Here is a 20,127-nt window from a genome sequence, read left to right on the forward strand (position 1 = left end):
ACAGGACCCACAAGAACATGGGAACAAGTAAAAGTGGAATACAGGAGTATTCTACAGAATGGTAATATTTATCTCTTAGATTGCTTTGCGTCTCTTGGCAAGGTAATACTGGCCTGTAATACTCTGTTAGTTTGTTCATAACAGCAACCAAGAAAAGGGCAGAGGAAAAAAAGACAGGTGGTGGTCCTGCACCCCCTCGTCAACAAGTTGGTTAAGTAAATAATACCCTCACGGGAATATCGATATCTCTCTATGAGCACACTGTCGCGCTGAGCTAAAGGATCCTGTCTGTCCCGCAATATACGCTGAATTCTGAGGACTCTCCTTATCAATCTTGCACCTTCCGCAATGGGTTGGTCGCGTATACGGACAGGACATGGCTGCGACAGGCTTCCCAAATCCACCTTCGCTTTTATAGCCGTGGTCTCTCATCTTGATTACACGAAGTAATTTACAATTACTACTCTGAAATATGAATTACATCTGTAATAATCACATACATGTAATAGAATGTTAATAGTACATTTCCCTTTTTTAGGAAATGACCTGTATGTATCTGTGTGACATCAATAAAAGGATCAAGTGCTGCATTATCTTTAGTTACATTGATAATATTTATTTATGGTGAAACAGTGGAAAAATATCGCTGTTGCTTTCGTATAAATGAAGCGGACATACCTGCGTGGCCGCGATCTAATCCTGTTTACATAAAGTAAACCTGCTCCCGAGCAGGTTTACGCTTACGGCTCTGTTGCTATGACAGCAAGTCCCGGATGAGCTTCGGGGAACCGACTGATCCAGGATCACGCGAAATCGTCAACAATCTAATCCGGCTAACCTACTTAGCGAGGTACGAAGAACGGGCCCCAGGACTGTTCGCTGATGCCCTAGCACACTCCAAACAAAAACAAACGCACTGCGCTTAAGATCTTTCTGTGTGGAGTTTGCATGTTCTCCCCGTGTTTGCGTGGGTTCTCTCCGGGTACTCCGGCTTCCTCCCACCGTCCAAAGACATGCAGCTTGTGGGGTTAGGTTAATTGAATAATCCAAATTGCCACTAGGTGTGAATGTGAGTGTGAATGGTTGTCTGTCCCTATGTGTTAGCCCTGCGACAGACTGGCGACCTGTCCAGGGTGTACCCCGCCTTTCGCCCTATGACAGCTGGGATAGGCTCCAGCGCCCCCCGCGACCCTGAAAAGGATAAGTGGAAGCGAATGGATGGATGGATGGAGTTTCAAACAATCTTAAGGACAGACAACACAAAAGCAAAGCAGGGACAGCAAGAAAAGCACCCAGACTCTAATTTCCACCGGAAGTACTGTAAATGTATGCTCCCTGAAGGAATTTCACTGTAGAACAAAACTTACATGAGTATGGATTATGTTCTTGTGGTCAAGGAAAAGAGGTTAGGATTGGGACATAGGAGGTCCTCTTGGACCGCATCCAACCTCTCTCAAAGGCTTCAGGGGGATCTACCAGGCCCAGGAGCTATTGCCAATCCTCAATGAGGCCTTCCCCAAACGCAGCCTCTGGCATAGCTTGTTGCTCCATTATAAACAAGAAGCACTCCAAGAGTGCAAACCTTACACAAGGCCGCTCACTCTGGGGTAGTGTTTACTTTTAATGGAACAGTTTTGTATTTTATATACATTAATTTTGTTTCCTTTTATAAGGCTGTAAAACAAATTGCAAACTGCAAGTTTTTGTTATTTGCTCTGTTCAATCCCATTTTAATGTATTTAACATAATCTTTTTCTTTGTATTATTATAGGGTCTTTACCTCACAATAAAAAGCACCTTGAGGCAACCAGTGTTGGCGATTTTGAGCCATATAAATAAAACTGAATTAAACTGAATTGGCAGATGTGAATTGTAAAAGTGAAGTCAGGGGTCCAAAGTAACATGATGTTTAGAATCCCCAAATATCATTCCCATATATGCCTATATGCAATCCATACAAACACTGACAGAAACCGACGCAGCAATGTATAGCCACTATGTGGCTAGTGGTAGGTTCTCATTGGGAAGAGGTCATTTTTCAGTCACTTATCACTACGGTTCACGTCTCTCAGAGGGATTTGGTAACCTTAATGTAGCTTTCTCATTGACAAGACATCGGAAAAACGTTGCTTACCTTCACTTCACTCACTCTGTTTTGCACATTATGGAACCAGCTTCCAGTTTGGATTCAGGAGACACTATCTCTACTTTTAAGATTAGGCTGAAACTTTCCTTTTTGCTAAAGCATATAGTTAGGGCTGGACCAGGTGACCCTGAATCCTCCCTTAGTTATGCTGCAATAAATGTAGGCTGCCGGGGGATTCCCATGATGCATTGAGTTTTTCCTTTCCAGTCACCTTTCTCACTCACTATGTATTAATAGACCTCTCTGCATTGAATCATATCTGTTATTAATCTCTGTCTCTCTTCCACAGCATGTCTTTCATCCTATTTTCCTTCTCTCACCCCAACCGGTCGCAGCAGATGGCCCCGCCCCTCCCTGAGCCTGATTCTGCCGGAGGTTTCTTTCTGTTAAAAGGGAGTTTTTCCTTCCCACTGTCGCCAAAGTGCTTGCTCATAGGGGGTCATATGATTGTTGGGTTTTCTCTGTATGTATTATTGTACGATCTACTGTACAATATGAAGCGCCTTGAGGCGACTGTTGTTGTGATTTGGTGCTATATAAATAAAATTGAATTGAATTGTGTCACACCAGCTAGACTTTTTTGTGAAGCAGCATCATTGCGGTTTATTATGCAGCAGTTTTTAGCAGTTTTCTGTTGAAAGGGGATATTTTCCAAGCTTGGAGGATGCCCACTCGGTGAACGACTAGCATGTCTGTTCTTTTTTTCAACTACAAATTTAAGAATTTTTACAAACTGTCCCACTCGCTTCTCACCACCAGTACTACATTCACATCCACAAATAGAAAACTGTTCTGGAAATTATCCATAACGAAACAACAACGCTAGGGAGTGACTTGTAACAGCTGTTCTCCCAAAAATAACAAAAAAAATATAAAAGACAATGTATTGCACGCCACCCTTTCCTGGCTGAGATGCTGATTCTCATTCCCACTGCTTGAAATTTGGCTATGAAATATTCCAGTGCAAGCTGGAGGCTATCACCTAGTGAAGCCAACAGAACCACATCATCTGTGAAAAACAGAGACGCAATTCTGAGACCACCCAAGTGGAAGATTTGTGCCAAATTGATATGCCTAAAAGTTCTGTCCATAAAAATTATGGTCAGAATCGGTGAGAAAGGGCAGCCATGGCCGAATCCAAAACTCACTGGAACAAGTCCGAGTTATTGTTGGCAATGCGAAGCAAGCTCTTGCAATGGTTGCATAAGAACCAGACACCTCGAAGTACCTCTCATAGATACTCCAAGGGACAAGGTCTACTGCCTTCTCCAAGTCCACAAAGAGGTAAAGAGCTGGTCCAGTGTTCCATGACCTGGATGAAAACTGTGTTGTTTCTTCTCCTTGGAACTTGAAACTGATACTGCCGCTTAATTGACCCCCAAGTTTAATTGATGCTTTGATTAAAGAGTGCTCCCTTCATAAAGTGTCTACCTTACAATATAAAGTCCCTTGAAGCTACTGTTGTTGTGATTTGTGATAAATAAACTTGAATTGAAATAAATAAATTGAATTGTTGTTGGTGCAATAACGAAATAATATTACAACATTAATAATAATAATAATAATGAGCAAATGTGAACTAACATTAACACAGAGGAGAGGATGGAAACTTCCTCTCCTGCTGCAATAGTGGATAATTCGTGCAGGTCAGATGAAGATCTTTTACGACATCACAGAAAAATGTCTGAGAGACATTTCTGAAAATATCTCAAGGTTACTTTTCACTCTGTGCCTCATCTACTTCTCCTCCACTTTCACATAATTCCTCTTCAATAGATTCTACTTTCACTCAACCCTTTCTTCCTCTCACCTCCTGTCCTCACTCGTGCTTTTCCTCTTTTTCATCGGCCTCTCTTTTCTCTACTGACTCCTTTTCTACTTCTCTGCCTCTCCATCCATGTCACTCTTCCAAATCACCCAACTTTGTGCATATTTGATGATTTCACTGCCGTCCAGGATAATTATTACACAGTTTTCATGTCACGTGGGGGGCCTGTGGGACCTGCAGGAGATGTGTGTTGCCACTGTTCTGATTAAAAATTTACAGACTGCTTTACAGTGATGATGCTGAACAAAAGGGACTTCTTGTGATGTATGACTAGTGCTTAGTCATACAAAGGAAAAAAACACACACACAGTATAGTCATAATTTTGCTACAGCTCTCAATTGTGTTATAAAATCTTTAATTTTGCGGACATGTAATTGTTTTAACTTAAAATAAGTAGAGACCTCCATCCATCCATCCATCCATCTTCATCCGCTTTGTCCGGGGCCGGGTCGCGGGGGCAGCAGCCTAAGCAAAGAGGCCCAGACCTCCCTCTCCCCAGCCACCTCCTCCAGCTTATCCGGGGGAATACCAAGGCGTTCCCAGGCCAGCCGAGAGATATAATCTCTCCAGCGTGTCCTGGGTCTGCCCCGGGGCCTCCTCCCGGTGGGACATGCCTGGAACACCTCACCCAGGAGGCGCCCAGGGGGCATCCTTGTCAGATGCCCGAACCACCTCAGCTGGCTCCTTTCGATGTGGAGCAGCAGCTGCTCTACTCTGAGCCCCTCCCGGATGGCCGAACTTCTCACCCTATCTCTAAGGGAGAGGCCAGCCACCCTTCGGAGGAAGCTCATTTCTGCCGCTTGTATCCGCGATCTCGTTCTTTCGGTCACTACCCACAGCTCGTGGCCATAGGTGAGGGTAGGGACGTAGATCGACCGGTAAATTGAGAGCTTTGCTTTTACACTCAGCTCCCTCTTCACCACGACGGACCGGTGCAGCGTCCGCATTACTGCAGCTGCAGCCCCAATCCGTCTGTCGATCTCCGGCTCCCTTCTCCCATCACTCGCGAACAAGACCCCGAGATACTTGAACTCCTCCACTTGTGGCAGGAACTCATCCCCGACCCGGAGTGGGCACTCCACCCTTTTCCGGCTCAGCACACCCTCACTACGCGTTTAGGTGCACCAGGTCTGTCCAGCGTCCTCCCCCACCACCTGATCCAACTCACCACCAGGTGGTGATCAGTTGACAGCTCAGCCCCTCTCTTTACCCGAGTGTCCAGAACATATGGTCGCAGGTCTGCTGATACGATTACAAAATCGATCATCGACCTACGGCCTAGAGCGTCCTGGTGCCACGTGCACTTATGGACACTCTTATGTTCGAACAGGGTGTTCGTTATGGCCAAACTGTGGTTAGCACAGAAGTCCAATAACAGAGCACCGCTCGGGTTCAGATCAGGGAGGCCGTTCCTCCCAATCACGCCCCTCCAGGTCTCGCTGTCGTTACCCACGTGAGCATTGAAGTCTCCCAGCAGGACAACAGAGTCTCCAGGTGGAGCACCCTCCAGCACCCCCCCCAGGGACTCTAAGAAGGCTGGGTACTCTGAACTGCCACTCGGCGCATAAGCGCAGATGACAGTCAGGACCCGTTCCCCGACCCTAAGGCGCAGGGAACAAACCCTCTCGTCCACCGGGAAAAACCCCAACGTACCGGCAGCAAGCCGAGGGGATATTAGGATACCCACCCCAGCCCGCCGCCTCTCACCAGGGGCAACTCCAGACTGAGACAGAGTCCAGCCCCTCTCCAGGAGACTGGTTCCAGAGCCCAAGCCATGTGTAGAGGTGAGCCCGACTATATCTAGCCGGTACCTCTCAACCTCACGCACTAACTCAGGCTCCTTCCCCACCAGAGAGGTGACATTCCATGTCCCTATTGCCAGTCTTGGCAGCCGGGGGTCAGTCCGCCAGGGCCTCCGCTCCTGGCCGCCACCCGGCACACAATGCACCCGACCCCTATGGCGCCTCCTGCGGGTGGTGGGCCTGCGGGAGGATGGGCCCATGTCTCCTCTTCGGGCTGTGCCCGGCCGGACCCCATGGACTAAGGCCCGGCCACCAGACGCTCGCCCTTGGGCACCCTCCCCGGGCCTGGCTCCAGGGCGGGGCCCCGGTAACCCTATCCCGGGCAGGGTAAACTGTTCCCTCGGTGTCCTTTTCATAAGGGTCTTATGAATCGCTCTTTGTCTGGTCCCTCACCCAGGGCCAATTTGCCATGGGAGACCCTACCAGGGGGCAAAAGTCCCCAGACAACATAGCCCCTGGGATCCCTGGGACACACAAACCCCTCCACCACGATAAGGTAGCGATTCAAGGAGGGGAAAGTAGAGACCTATTTCTCCCTAATATCCTCAACAAAAATGTTGTTGCGTGACATAAAACATACACGTGGTTTAAAGAAGTTATTACATCACCTGTCATAAAAACAAAAAATATTAGGAATTGTGCTTAAAACTAAAACTGACATAGTTATGTATCGGGCAAATAACAAAGTGAAGTCATGTTTTATGCACCAGTTTGAGCCAGCACACTGGACTAATTTTTCTCTCCAGGAATACAAATAAATGTGTTTTTACTATTTCTTCTGTTTTCTTTGTGAAGCAGAAAATAAACATAAAAAATGTCTTTGGTAATCACCAATCCTGTTACAGTAAGTAGAGCAGCTGTGTGTCATCATTTACAAGGTTATCAAATCGCAGGTTTTATTATTTATTTTCTGCTTTAATATTAAGTAAAAATTTAAACTTCAAATTTAAACTTTAACATGTTACAAATTTGCCTGTGTACAAATCAAGGGTCAAACTCCACGGCTGAAAAATGAAGACACGGTGTAAGTCTGAACATTTGCATTTCCTTAGGTGGACACTAGAGGCTAACTCAACAAATGACTTAATTCCCCCAAAATCTTATGTTAAAACACCCCAATTTATAGGAAAATAAACAGGTTTATGAAGCGGTACAAAATTGGTTTTGCTATTTATCATTTCTGTTTTTTCTCAGCAAAACAACTGTACACATTTTGATGTAACTCAGTCATTCTTAAGTCTTAACAATAGACCTACTGCTGCTTTGAGTGACAGGTGGATATGCTAGCTGTTTCCTGGAACTGGACCTCTCAATCAATGGTGCCTTTTGAACGTTTTGATGTAAATATCTAAAAAATAACTTGGATGTACAGTCACCAACCAACTCTAGAGTTTACACATAGTCCAAAAAAGAGAAAATATTCAATGAGTGGAAGTTGGAAGTGTTTTGTTGATCAGGGTCACAGATAGGCTGAAACCTATCCCAGCTGTCGCAAGTCAAGAGATGCTCTATGCACTCTCTGTACAGCTCAGCAGGGCTAACACAAAGATAACCACTAAAACACACACTTACACCAATTATCCTAACCCAATCCATGTCTTTGGATGCACTGTTCCAAAAAATAGTAATGTCAAAGTATCTTTACAGTTTTGTACTGTCTTTCTAGAATATCAATAAGTAGACTGTGATTTTACATGTCGAAGGTAACATAACATCACTGTAAATATAGTAAAACACAATTTACTTGTTTTTTAAATATATTTTTTTGTACATATGCATATTTAGATTGTAAAAATACATTCAGAAATGTATCATAATTTCACAAATATTTGTCTGTTATGTGAGAGAAGGATCTGTTAAATCCAAATGTAATACTATGGAAAAATATATAAAATGGTTGAAAATTAATGAGAATAATCAATAATTAAAGGAGTATTTGAATCATAATTTTGCTGAAAATTTCATGTCATCTAGGTCTGATTCAATAATTCAGAGGTAACAAGTGAAAATATAATTAATAGGAATGAAAACTAAAAAAAACCATATAAAACATTGCACGGACACGCTGTGCTAATTATATATTTTAAAAAATAAATGTAGAGGTAGGAATTGCAATTAATATAAATCTCAAAGTATTCACAACATTCCTGAACAGAAATAGGCCTCTGCACCTGGGGTGAGGGTGTGGCCATGAAAACAATGTGACATGCCATTGGATGTTGGGACACATAATAACATGACGCTAAGCATCGGCCAGTGAATGTGAACTAACAACCACAAGGTCGCAGGTATGGCTGTACTGTAGGAAAAAATCCTAATATAAAAATATTCTACTGTGCATTTTACAGTTTTGTTCTGTTCTTCTAGAATATCATTAAAGTTACGTAAATAGACTGTGATTAACGTTAAATCACTGTAATGTAATAAAAACATTTTCATGATTATTAAATGTATCTGTCTGTACATATGCATTTTAGATTGTTAAAATACATTCACAAATGTATCATGATTTCACAAATATCTGTCCGTTATTTGAAAGATTGAACTGTTGAATTCAAAAGTAATGCTATGGAAAAGTATATAACATGATTCCTATAAGCTTGTGTTACATCACATAAGTATTATTATCTTTGCTATTTAGGGCGATCGGGGCTCAAGAGTTGGCAGTTCCCCTTGTGATCAGAAAGTTGCCGGTTCGAGCCCCGGCTCTGACACTCTCGGTATTGTGTCCGTGGTCAAGACTCTTCACCTACTGGTGATGGCCAGAGGGGCCGATGGTGCGATATGGCAGCCTCACCTCTGTCAGTCTGTCCCAGGGCATGCAATCCATTATTATTTAAACCAACTGTTAACTGTATATTTCTGTACATATACGTATTATGATTCATATTGCCACATTCATTGACCTTGTTTATAGGTAATTTCATTGTTTGATCACGTTAAAATGTTCCTAATTTAATGTCTAAAAGCACTTGGAAAAGGCAGAATCCCATGTAAAATTAACGCAACAAACTCTATTTTCATTACTGAAAATAACCGTATTTTTATGGGACAGTTATTTTCTGTTATTTTACGGTCGTATTTTGGCGCCCCAGCTGCTGGAATATTACCGTTTTTTTAAGATGTTTTTTTTAACAGTGTGGTGGAATAAAGTTGGAGTACCCGGAGAGAACCTGTAAGCTACAGAAAGGCCTCAGACTGGATTGAAAACTATGGACCTTTTTGCTGTGACGTGGCGATGCCGCCATAACTAAATATGCTGTAATGTATCTCTATTTATTCATTTCTATTCATCTCCTAGTTTTTTTAATGTGTTATTATTATTTCCTAAACAACCCGATGTTATTGGTCTGGTCCCTTAGGATGAGGATGATGTACACAAACTCCTTGAAGACAAAATTACGCTTAGTTAGCTTGCTGGCTAAAGCTGAAGATAATTTATCTGTTCTGGGGTTAAAATAATCTTGAGCGATATTATCCGTCTTTGCCAAAATGGAGAGCAAAACAGGTATAGCACCGGTTACTGGGTGGGGCAGGGCATTGTCAATGGTTGGTTGAATTAAATTACAAAGTAATAGTGTAGTCTACAGCCTATTTGGTTACAGTCAAACATCCACTGAGATCCTTTGGTGTCATTGCTGGCAATGCAGGGTAGCATCTTGTCGAATGAGGTTGAATCTATGCAGGTGCAAGTTTGAGTAACTTTGTAGTAGACTGGTGGACACAGAAACTACAACAAGCCTTTAAGTAGAATGCCTTATCCTACAGACACTGAAGCTAGGAGATAGCCAAGGCCTAATCCAACTCTGAGTTTTATTATTTTCCTCATTTAAGAATTATTTTTTATTTACATTATGCTGATCTCTACAAATGCATAGCAAAAATGCTGAAAGTTATCATATTATACTGATAATATTATACCGTGTTCACTCAAGGTAAACATGACAATGATATAACAATAATATGTGCAGTATATGAACAAAACTACTGGGCCACCGACACATCACACCTACAGCAGCTGTTCAACAGTGCCATCAATGAAGCTCCTGGCACACAGTTTTTGAATTGATGTTTGGCGGTTTGGTGTGTGTGCTACAGCACTCTGTAACTTGGTATTTCATTTCATTTTATTCATTTATAAAGCACATTTAATAACAACAGAGCGTTGACCAAAGTGCTGTACAACATAACAATTAAAGTTAGTGGTCTGCCACTTCGTGGGTGAGCTCCTGTGGTTCCAAAAGGTTCCACTTTGAAATAATAGCACTTACAGTTGATCATTCTATATCTACGAGGGAAGAAACTGACTTGTTATAGAGCTGGCACGCTAATGCTGTACCACGCTCAAATTCAGTGAGCTCTGTAGAATGGCCCATTTGTTTCTTTAGAAATGTTTGTAAAGGCAGACTGCATGGCTAGATGTTTGGTGATTTCTTTTTTTAGATTTACTTATAGGCTTGTTGCCTTTATTTGATAGGTCAGCAGTGGAGAAAAGAGGGGGAGAAAGAGCAGGAGAACACACAGCGAAGGCCCACAGGTCAACTTCAAACTGCATTTTAGCCACAGGACATATGAGTGATGCTAAGCCAGTAAGCTAAACTGGCAGCTCTGGTGATTTATTTCATAAATCTGTGGCAGTGGTACTGAAAACACCTGAATTTCAAGATTAAGCATTGTGTCCCGATATCGTTATCCATGGTGTCAGGAGCCTATCCCAGCTGCCACAGGATGAGAAGCGGGGTACACCTTGGACAGGCGGCCAACAATAATTCTCCTGTGAGGACTAACAGGACTTTGTCCTCTTTAGCAAAGTCTGATGTGTTTTAGAATTAAATAAAGTGCTTGAAACTGACTCTTACAAGAAGCTGAGTCAGATTTTTTAGGAACTTGCAAATAAAAGTTTGACACACTAATGTTGCCCAAATTACAATGATTTACCAGTTTTTATAGACTATAAAACAATCTGAATGAAATTTTCTGTCTAAAACTTGTACTGTTACTCAGACTGCAGTTTAATCTTAGTTTTAGGCTTTGAAGAATTTGACCAATAAAAGCCAGAACTACATACAGACAAACTGAAAGAGAGCATTAATCACACGCGCGGCACGCACACACTCACACGCTCCTAATTCTGTGTCCTAATTCATGTCAGTAGGCTTGCTTCGCTGACAGACAGTGGCCGCATGCATGCATGCAGGTCTTTGCTCTTTGCTGCTGCATGCGCCAAGAGCCATCTGTCCTGTAACAGAAAGAGCGGCGTAGATTATGTTGTCCAGAGAGAGAGAGAGAGAGAGAGAGAGAGAGAGTGTGAGAGAGAGAGAGAGAGAGAGAGGGAGAGAGAGCGAGTGTGAGTGTGTTTTTGTGTGTGTGTGTGTGTGTGTGTGTGTGTGTGTGTGTGTGTGAGAGAGAGAGAGAGAGAGAGAGAGAGAGAAAGAGTGTGAGAGAGAGAGAGAGAGAGAGAGAGAGAGGGAGAGAGAGCGAGTGTGTGTGTGTGTGTGTGTGTGTGTGTGTGTGTGTGTGTGTGTGTGTGTGTGTGAGAGAGAGAGAGAGAGAGAGAGAGAGAGAGCATTACGCACACCCTGATCTTGTCCACACAGAACTAGTGTGGCGCACAGACAAGCGGCAGCCCTCACAAAGTGGGAAGTTTTCGCCGAAGGATTCAGTGTAAAAATTAATCACCTTCATGTCGACTCTGTTGGATACTAACCCGCCGATGCTATGGTTACCTTTATTACGGTAGGAACAACTGATTTCATTTAACTGGGAACTTAGTGGAGTATTTTTGTCGCTGCAAAACTCTTTGGTTCTTTGACACCAGGTATAAGCCAAAGTGTGCGACTTGCTCAACATTATTTAAACGATGGTAACAGACTCAGATGCTCAGAGCTGCTGGATTTACAACTTGTACAAATGGCTTTAAAAAGTTTCAGAAATCCTGAATTTGGTAGAGAATCGCGTCTAAATATGTGCTGAAGATTTCGTATTTAGTTTAAAAAAAACTGTGTTATTTTGTGTTCACCGACTATTTCACCTTCTAACTTTAAGCTTTGGTCAGTAAAACCAAGTAAAAAGGGAAACTACCCAGAATGGACAAAGTAACGTATGTTGCACGTTTTCCTCGGAGTTTGGAACAGGTAGACTTGAAGGTTGGCTATTTACAAAGTTGGTTTACGCATACAAATGTTTGGAACTCCTGTTGTTTAGTCACACGCGGGAGTTTTACCAGCGGATCTGGCCGAATGCGCACGAGAACGATGTGCCTCTGGATTACCCACGCGCTAATTGCTCCTCAGATCGCGGTTAGTGGCTGTGAAAGTTGATGTGTCACGGATGACTCCTACAATAAAGGTGGCCTGTGCGCACTACTCTCCCTCTTTGCTTGTTGCTCGTTCCGTGTGTGTGCGTGCCCGTTGTTTGTATACGCATGCAGACTAAAACCTGTTAGACCTAAGAAGAAAAAAAAAAGAAAAGAAAAAGTGAGAGCTCTCCGGGCGCAAAGATACCCTCTCCAGAATCTTCATACGTACTGAACTTCAGTACTTTAAATTAGTATTTTGTTAAAAATGCGCATGCAAGAAACATTCCCAACTCGTTTAAAATGAATGTGAAAACATACTTAAAATATTTGAATTGGGGTTGGAGTAGGTGCACGTGGGTACATTGTATAACCTTGTTCCCTTCCATCAAACCACCTCAGACTTCAGATTTCACTGTTGGCAGGTGTTAAATGAGTCGCATAATCCTCCCAGAAATACTGATGCTGTTAGCGGGTGCGTGGACTAACATGATGGCCCGATGAGGCGCGTGTATTGTAGGATCTGTGGTCTGGGCAGCTTTGTGTAATGGCGCGCATCTGTGGGCGTATTCAGCCTTTTTGGTGGATGAGTCCCTGCTGCTGCTTCTCGTACACTTTTCTGAGTACGTGCGTGCGTCGAAGTGTGTATGCACGCCAAGAGGCCGCCGGAGCAGCTGTTGCGGTGGCGGATTTGAGCCTTTCCTGACATCCAGACACACAGCAGGACTGGGAAATTAGGACACATGGAAGGAGGCGAGAGAGGGAGACACCGGGTCAATTCCGTAACTTTATGGGCACTTGAGTCAATGATGGCCTCCCAGGAATCCTGAGAGAAGCTGCTGCTCCAGCTGTGAGCTGTTGCGTGCGGGCATGCCATGCAGCTGCAGTTTAACAGCGTTCATTTTGTGCTTTACTGCAGGAAGAATGGAGAAAAAATAAGGAGTTAGGGTTGTGAACAGCGTAGGGGCGGTGCTCAGTGTAAGAACATGAAGTACAGTAGATATGGTTAAAAACACTATACTTTTATTGTGGATAGTTTAACTTTTTTCTCTTGTTTATGCATCTCATCTCATAACTTGTTTGTATAGTTTTTGTTCTACTTTCATTTCTTGTGGCAGTTTTTCTTTTAAATCACCTTGGTTTAAATTCCAAGAGTAGCTTGAGAAAACATGTCGGGAAATTATGAATGCGCAGCTATCAAAGGACACAACAACCAAAGATCAAAATCAGAGCGAGCTTATTTCAACAGAAACAAACGTAATGAGGCATAAAATCAACTTTAACGAATGTGCAGAGTGAAAATGGCAGAGATCGTGCCAAGAAGTTTGGAGGTGTAAAAATGTGCGACTGTAACTATACAACACCAAAAAGTGTGCTTAGTACATTTTTCCTCACCAGATAGAAACTTAAATATAGAAACAGATGAAATCACTGTTCTGTTTAATTGGTCTCTTGTTGACCAATGGAGTTGGATTGGAGCATCAGCCAGGAAAAGGCAGTCTGGGTGGGTCACCAGTGTTATCCCATCACAGATGTTTTGTGACATTTCCAGATGGACTGACCAGAAGCTGTAGTGTCCCCGAACCCCCTTCTTCTTCTGGAAATCTGTTCCCCTCAACATGTGATGTTTTTTCACCTCTCCTTGTGCTGCAGGATTATGTATAATTCACTTTACAACTGACATTTTTCTACATATCCAGAAACTGTACAATTAAATCTTTCCAAAAATGGCAAATTAGTTTTATTAGATCACAGAAAACAAAAAATCCAACAGATGTATGAGGGAAGGATAAAGCGAAAATGTATATATCAAAAAATGCAACCCTCTCAGGCTCAAATTAAACTTTTTGTTGCTAATGCACAACCAAGTCCTGCAGTGGTACTTCTGAGTAAAAAAACACTCATAAAATATGTATGTGGGGTTGTTAGTTTTTAACTCTTGCAAATCGACAACGCCTGCCTTGAGAGGGTTAACAACTTTTACCATGGAAATGAAAGTAGTACATTATCTTTTAAATGCAAGCAGGCTTTTACAGAATCAGTGTTGGGATATATTTAGTGGGACAAACCCAGAGAATCAATCTTGGATCCCATTCTCAGCTTTTTGTGGCTGTAACAAATTTCAAATTCATTTAGAGTTATGCAGAAATCACTACCGACAAGTCCTGTGCTATTAACATACTTTGGCTAAAAAACAAATTATTTAAAAACATGTATAGTGTGCTCATTTGGTATATTTTCCTGAAATAAACTTGTTTTAATTCAGTTATTATTAACTAACAGTGATGAGGGTATTCTTTCAGGATGGGCCTACTGCTCGTACTCAGCTTAAGGTCCATGCAAAATTCACAAAGGGTGATGGGCAGCAGGAAAAAAAAAATCATTATATTCATCATGTTTCTTTTCAGTACGTTCACATGTGAGCTGAGTGCTCTGGCTGAGAGCACAGAAGCCAAAATGCCTTAATGTTCAAATATTCTTGTTGGGAAGTTAGTTAGTTTAAAGCAGTGGTTTTTAAACTGTGGGTCCCACTAGTGGGACATAGATGACCAAAAAGGAATATCAACAGGTATCTGCTTCTGTACTCGGATACGCCACTTTTCTGATATCTAGCATTGGAAAATGTGCTAATTACCAATATATTCACAAAGGCATTTATGTGTGCAGCACAACCTCCCACACTGAGGGGGAAAAACAATTAAACAATTAAATCATGAGGGTACAAAGCCTGTAATATGCGATGGTGCCTGTGGAAAAACTAGCAAAAGTCGGCTAGCTTATCTAGCATGGGACAGCTTCCTATCTTAGAACTTTGTGGGATTATGGAAATGGAGATTTCTACACTAGCGCTTTGTTCTCCAGTACTCAACTTCTACCACACAATAGGAGGCCATTACGACATACGCTTCGTCAGTGTCTGTGTACAACTAAAAACTCAAACTCAAACACAAATAGGAAAATGGCACCACCTTATGGAGCTGTTCAGCAACTGCATTTTACAAGTTAATTATTAATTGAGATAAATTCCAAATAAGGCAGACCCCTAAATCCGATAGTTGAAACAACAAATAAAGTCACAAAAAATCATGCAAAGTCCTTGCTCAGGTTTCTGACCGTGTTTTCCAGTTTCTGGTTCTGTACTAAAAAAAAAAACATCTGAAAAGGTTCTGTTTGGTCTGTTTGAGCCTGTTACTGTTTGTAAATTAAACTTTCAAAATAAAAAAAGATGCAACAAGAAGCTGCAAATTAAAACAAATGAAAAATATTCAGAAATTATGAATTTAATTTCTCATTTATTTTCATTACATCGTGTTCTGCAATCATCTTTTCTACATTTTTGGTCAACCATTGAAACTTTAATGCAGTATTATGGACTTGGATTAAACAGAAAGTTGGCAGAACATGTTCAATCTAGCAATACTATTCCATAAAATAGTTGGAGAAGTGAAAGTGAAGAAATGTCACCTTCACAAGGACCAGTAGTAACTTTTCTGGTCCCAGAGGTCCATCTATAATGCCGACATCCCCAAAAGCCCTCGACTATGTTTGGTTTGAGATGCTTTTTGAGTGTTTTGTAATTAAAGTCAAGTACTCGAGACTTCAAGCACTTTTCTTAAAAGATTTCTGGTCAGCGAAGACCCATCAACATGCAGTTAAAGCCTAAATGTCAAGCAAATGAATCAAGAGCAGTCTTAATACCAAAAGGGTGAGGAAAGCAAAGTATTAGTGGGTTTACCACGATCTTTAATTTCCCTCCTGTCTTCCCTTGGTCTTTGGTGTGGACCAAGCTGATTCTTTCATCCTATGGTCACAGATTCTCAGCCTCGCCTGCTCTGACATGGTTTACACATTTAGCAGAGTGTTTACGCTGCACATTTTTATGACTGTAAGGATGGGGATTAGGCAGCTCTGCTCTGTAGAACAGAAACGACACAAAGCAGGGGAGTTGCAGACGCATGCACGTATACATCCTCCACAATTCATTTAAGATGTTCATTACTTTGACCTGTAACCTTGAGTCTTGCTGTGATATAAAAGGCTCTAAATGGAAATCCTCATTAGCACAATTCTGTTTGCTTGTCTATTTTTTTTTCTTCATTTTCTTTAACGGTAATTCCCACAATTCCCAGAGAGTCAGAGTAGATAGAGATCATGAGGTTTCAAGGTGAGGCTTGGCCTTCCTTGCAGTGCAGTCATATGACAGTCCAGCTGTCCTCTTTCTGTTAGTTTTGAGACGGTAATCTTCCTCCCTGTCTCAACGATTTTCTTTATCTCCCTCACCTCCACTGTCTAGATCGTTATGTCCTTCATTCTTCACTCTTTACGTCTCCTTCCCAGACAGTTTTCTTTCCACTCACACTATTCCAAATTAAGAGGGAAACTCTGTGATGAATTCCCATAAAAAGCTTTTTAAGTGGTTATTTATGTATATACATAAAACCTGCCTGGCTAAACATAAGAGAGCCAGTATTCGGCTTTGCTGTCTTATGACCTTTCAAAATGTCAGTTTTTCCAGAACAAATTAATATCTATTTAATGGAGTTAAAACAGTAGCAGAAGTACCTAAATACCTCACTTTTTTGTCACTAAATTTAGAGACTGTGGCTGACTGAAAGCACTAAATGAAATCCTTTCAAACATCTCCTAACGCTCCTAATCTGACCTTGCACACAGAACATTTATGGGAAGTAGGTAACTAATCACAACGACTGCTTCCCGTTGGACTTGCAAGGCGAATTATTTAACTTGTTTATTTATTTCTGGCTATGCAAATTTGAGACATAAATCTGATACACAATCTTAGCTAATATAGCTTAGCTCCTCTCTGGAGGTCAATGCCAGCACCAGGGTGACTAGATCCCCAAAAAACAAATGTGGGCCAAAAACTGTTTCTGTGGAACAATGTGGGGCCTGTTACTAATGCTGGGAGGTAGTCTGAAATTTTCTTATCTAACTTAGAAATAAAAATAGAACTAAACTGTGCAGACGCACATCACACAGAGCCAGTCAAAATGTGGGACATCGACTCAGTTTGTGGGACAGGGGCAAAAGGCCGTATAGTCCCACATAAAGAGGGACATCAGGTCACCCTAGTCAGCACTGAGAGGTAACATTTGCATCCATATTTTTTTAATTTTTGTTTAACTTTTAGTGTTCCTTATTAAACAGAAAAGATTATGAGCTTTTCAAGTAAAAATTCATATCATGTGGAGATATGCTCTGCTGAATATCTTAGATTTACCAGGAGCACAGATATATCGGCATCTGTAGTAAAAGTACTCAATAGGGGATGCAGGGGTCGGATTGAGGGGCAACCACAGACAAGCCTGGCTACAAAACACAACCATTAGTTAACCAGTGACTTTTTTTAAATGCCAGATTGTTTTATGAAACCATTTGTCTGTGTTGTTTATTTCACAGGGTCAAAATAAATAAATAAGACAAAAAAAAATGAACTAAACTAAAAATAACAATTCTATGCTATATTCCATATCTTTTGTATTTAGCTACTCGACTATTCCCTTCGTCAAAAGGAGTCTGACGGTCAGATGGTGTCTAAAAAGATTATGTACACGTTTTCATTATTTTTGGTCACACTAATCCAATTTGCAACCTGATTTCATTTAGTTGTTATATCAGATTAAGATCTGGGGTCTTTCACCATTAAGATGATTATGGTTTCCCCGCTAAAACTATAAAACTGCAGGCAAAGTCAGGTCACATTCTCTTCCAATCTGTCAGTTTCAGCAGAGATTTATAGCACCCAAGTGGCCCATGCGTAATCTATGGTGCTTCTCACATCTGCTAAATTAACAGTCATTATTTGATTTGCCAAGACATGACATGGAGGTGCTGCTTTTACTACAGATTATGTTGTCTTTCATTTCTTAACGTCACTTCCATGAAAAATGACTCCCTTGGAGGAAGAGTTTTGTGTTTTTCTCTACTTTTTAGCAGCAGTGGGATCCCACTCAACTTTAATGTTTCATTGAAAAAATGAAAAAAAAGCACACATGTCCAATGTGTCTAAGATGATGCGCAATCTTCTTTTTCTCCGTATAGAATGAAATGCCTATAGGTGACGTCTGTGAGGACTGATGTGGCCACCTTTGATATTTGAGCTGGCAGTTGTTCAGGTGGCCTCGGGGAGAAACCTGCTGCCTGGTGTTTTTAACACAGACTCATAGTCATTGTACACAAACTCAGTTCCCTATACATGTCCCCTCATATGGTTTAATTCTAAACCAAACATAATACTAATCCCAACTAATGTTTATCTCAAAGCCCAGAAACCCCAAATTTGGGGTAATCATCAAAGAAATGTTTCCAGTGGTGTGAAACACATTGGCACTAACACTAACATGTTTTGCCATCTTTCTTTCTTTTCTTTTTTTTAAATTCTAGGTAGCCATCATTAGTGTATGACATAATATGGGTTTTGTCACATTTAAGCTAAAACTAAGTAACAGACGAACAAAAAGGTAGAAATTAAGTCAGCAAAATTTATGCACAGAATTCTGTGGTGGTCTATACCAAAACAGTAAGCCTTAATGTTAGTCAAATAACCCATTAAAATGCTCCTGAAGGTATCAACACTACGAACAATTAGTGAAGAGGTCTAATTCAATGTCTGAGGCCTAGCAGACGTTGGCCTGGCTTCCAGCTGCCTGTGACAGGACTCCCATAATCAGTTTGGCCACACCTCTAACTCAGTAATCTAGGTGGATGACTTAAAAACATCCAACTTCCTCAGAGTTAAAGTGAAGCTGTTCATAGAGGCTGAAAATGAATACTGTCTCAAGTGGCTCAAGAGGAACTGGAGTTTTTACCACTTCCACAGTGGCTTCATTTTTCAGCATTCTTCAGCCGTCCCTGGATTCCATTGTTGGCCTATCCATGCTTTTATCACTCAGGAATAAAGGACTGATTTTACTGATCTCTCTGTTGCATTAGTGACATTGGCTGGGGGCAAACACACCCTGTGGATACATTTCTGACTGTATGCTAAATTAGCAATTCAAGTTCCTGTTTACAGGGTACTCCTGAATGTACAGGCAACTATGATTTGATTACTTGATAGGGAAGAAAAAACAAAAGCATAATCATTCTCAGCCAAGTACTGAACTATGTTTTGTTTCTGTGATTTCCAAGTGAAGTGCATTTTTGATGCAAACTATAACTCACACTGAATGCGATGTGTTTCCTGTCTGTGTGTCAAGATTTGACTGAGTTATGATGAATGAGCGAGAAGAAGAAGCTTGGATTTATGACTTGGGTTTACCACACACATTATGTTTGACTCCCCAGTATAACTGGTCAGTAGGTTCATATTTGTGTAGCATTAAATCCATCATTCAAACATCTGAGTGAAGTAACAATAATCAAAGAACACTTTAAGTGAAAGGAGGCTTGTATAAATGTGGGGTGGTAATGCACTGGAAAGGCTGTTTGAATGATGTGTTTATGTGGCAGTTGGAAACATGAGAGCAATGCACGCTAACCCTATCACTAGACAAGGACGCTACAATTGGACTATTCTTCAAAAATCTGCATTAAATATTTATGAAATATACGGAGCTTGGAACTATGGTGCAGTGTGTATTAAATCAGAATGAAACCAGCTTCCATACCCTTGTCTTCCACCGTATTACTTCCACTGATGGCTGGCCTCTTATGGTCCAATGTAGTCATAATTCTAGTACTAGTTGCACAGGCTTTGCATGCTATAAAGGTGACTCACTCTTCGTCTGTGCTTTGCCTGGTGGTTTGCCTGACAGTAAGTTTATTTCCTGAGAGTCCTGTGCAGTATTGGGGAGTAACAGAATACATGTAACAGAAACAGGAGGTGGAAGCATGTAAATATAATAATAACCACTGCAGCCAAAAAGAGTGCCTGATGAGCCCAGTTGTAAGTGAGCTATTAAGACTCAACTTTACGCTGTGTTTGTGTTTTCCTCCGAAACAAAAAGTTCCGTTGAAGCAGCCTTTCAATCCCTCTCTCTGTCTCTCATTAGAAAAGTTGACCCAGACAACAAAGTAAAGCTAGTTTTCGGC

The 20,127-nt window shown here is 41.5% G+C and overlaps 1 protein-coding gene across 1 annotated transcript in view; it reads left to right on the forward strand.

The window, feature by feature from the left end:
• Window positions 1-11,372: 11,372 nt before the first annotated feature.
• Window positions 11,373-20,127, forward strand: part of ntf3 (neurotrophin 3) — a 38,700-nt gene continuing 29,945 nt past the window's right edge. The window contains exon 1 of the mRNA XM_085252194.1: window positions 11,373-11,513. Within this exon, the coding sequence (XP_085108320.1) occupies window positions 11,496-11,513 (18 nt within the window). The 5' untranslated portion in view covers window positions 11,373-11,495. The remainder of the gene's footprint in view (window positions 11,514-20,127) is intronic.

Source organism: Mchenga conophoros, linkage group LG17 (genome assembly GCF_057382185.1).
Source record: "Mchenga conophoros isolate Kocher_MC1m ecotype Shallow Benthic linkage group LG17, M_conophoros_male_GT1.1, whole genome shotgun sequence".
NCBI lineage: Eukaryota > Metazoa > Chordata > Actinopteri > Cichliformes > Cichlidae > Mchenga > Mchenga conophoros.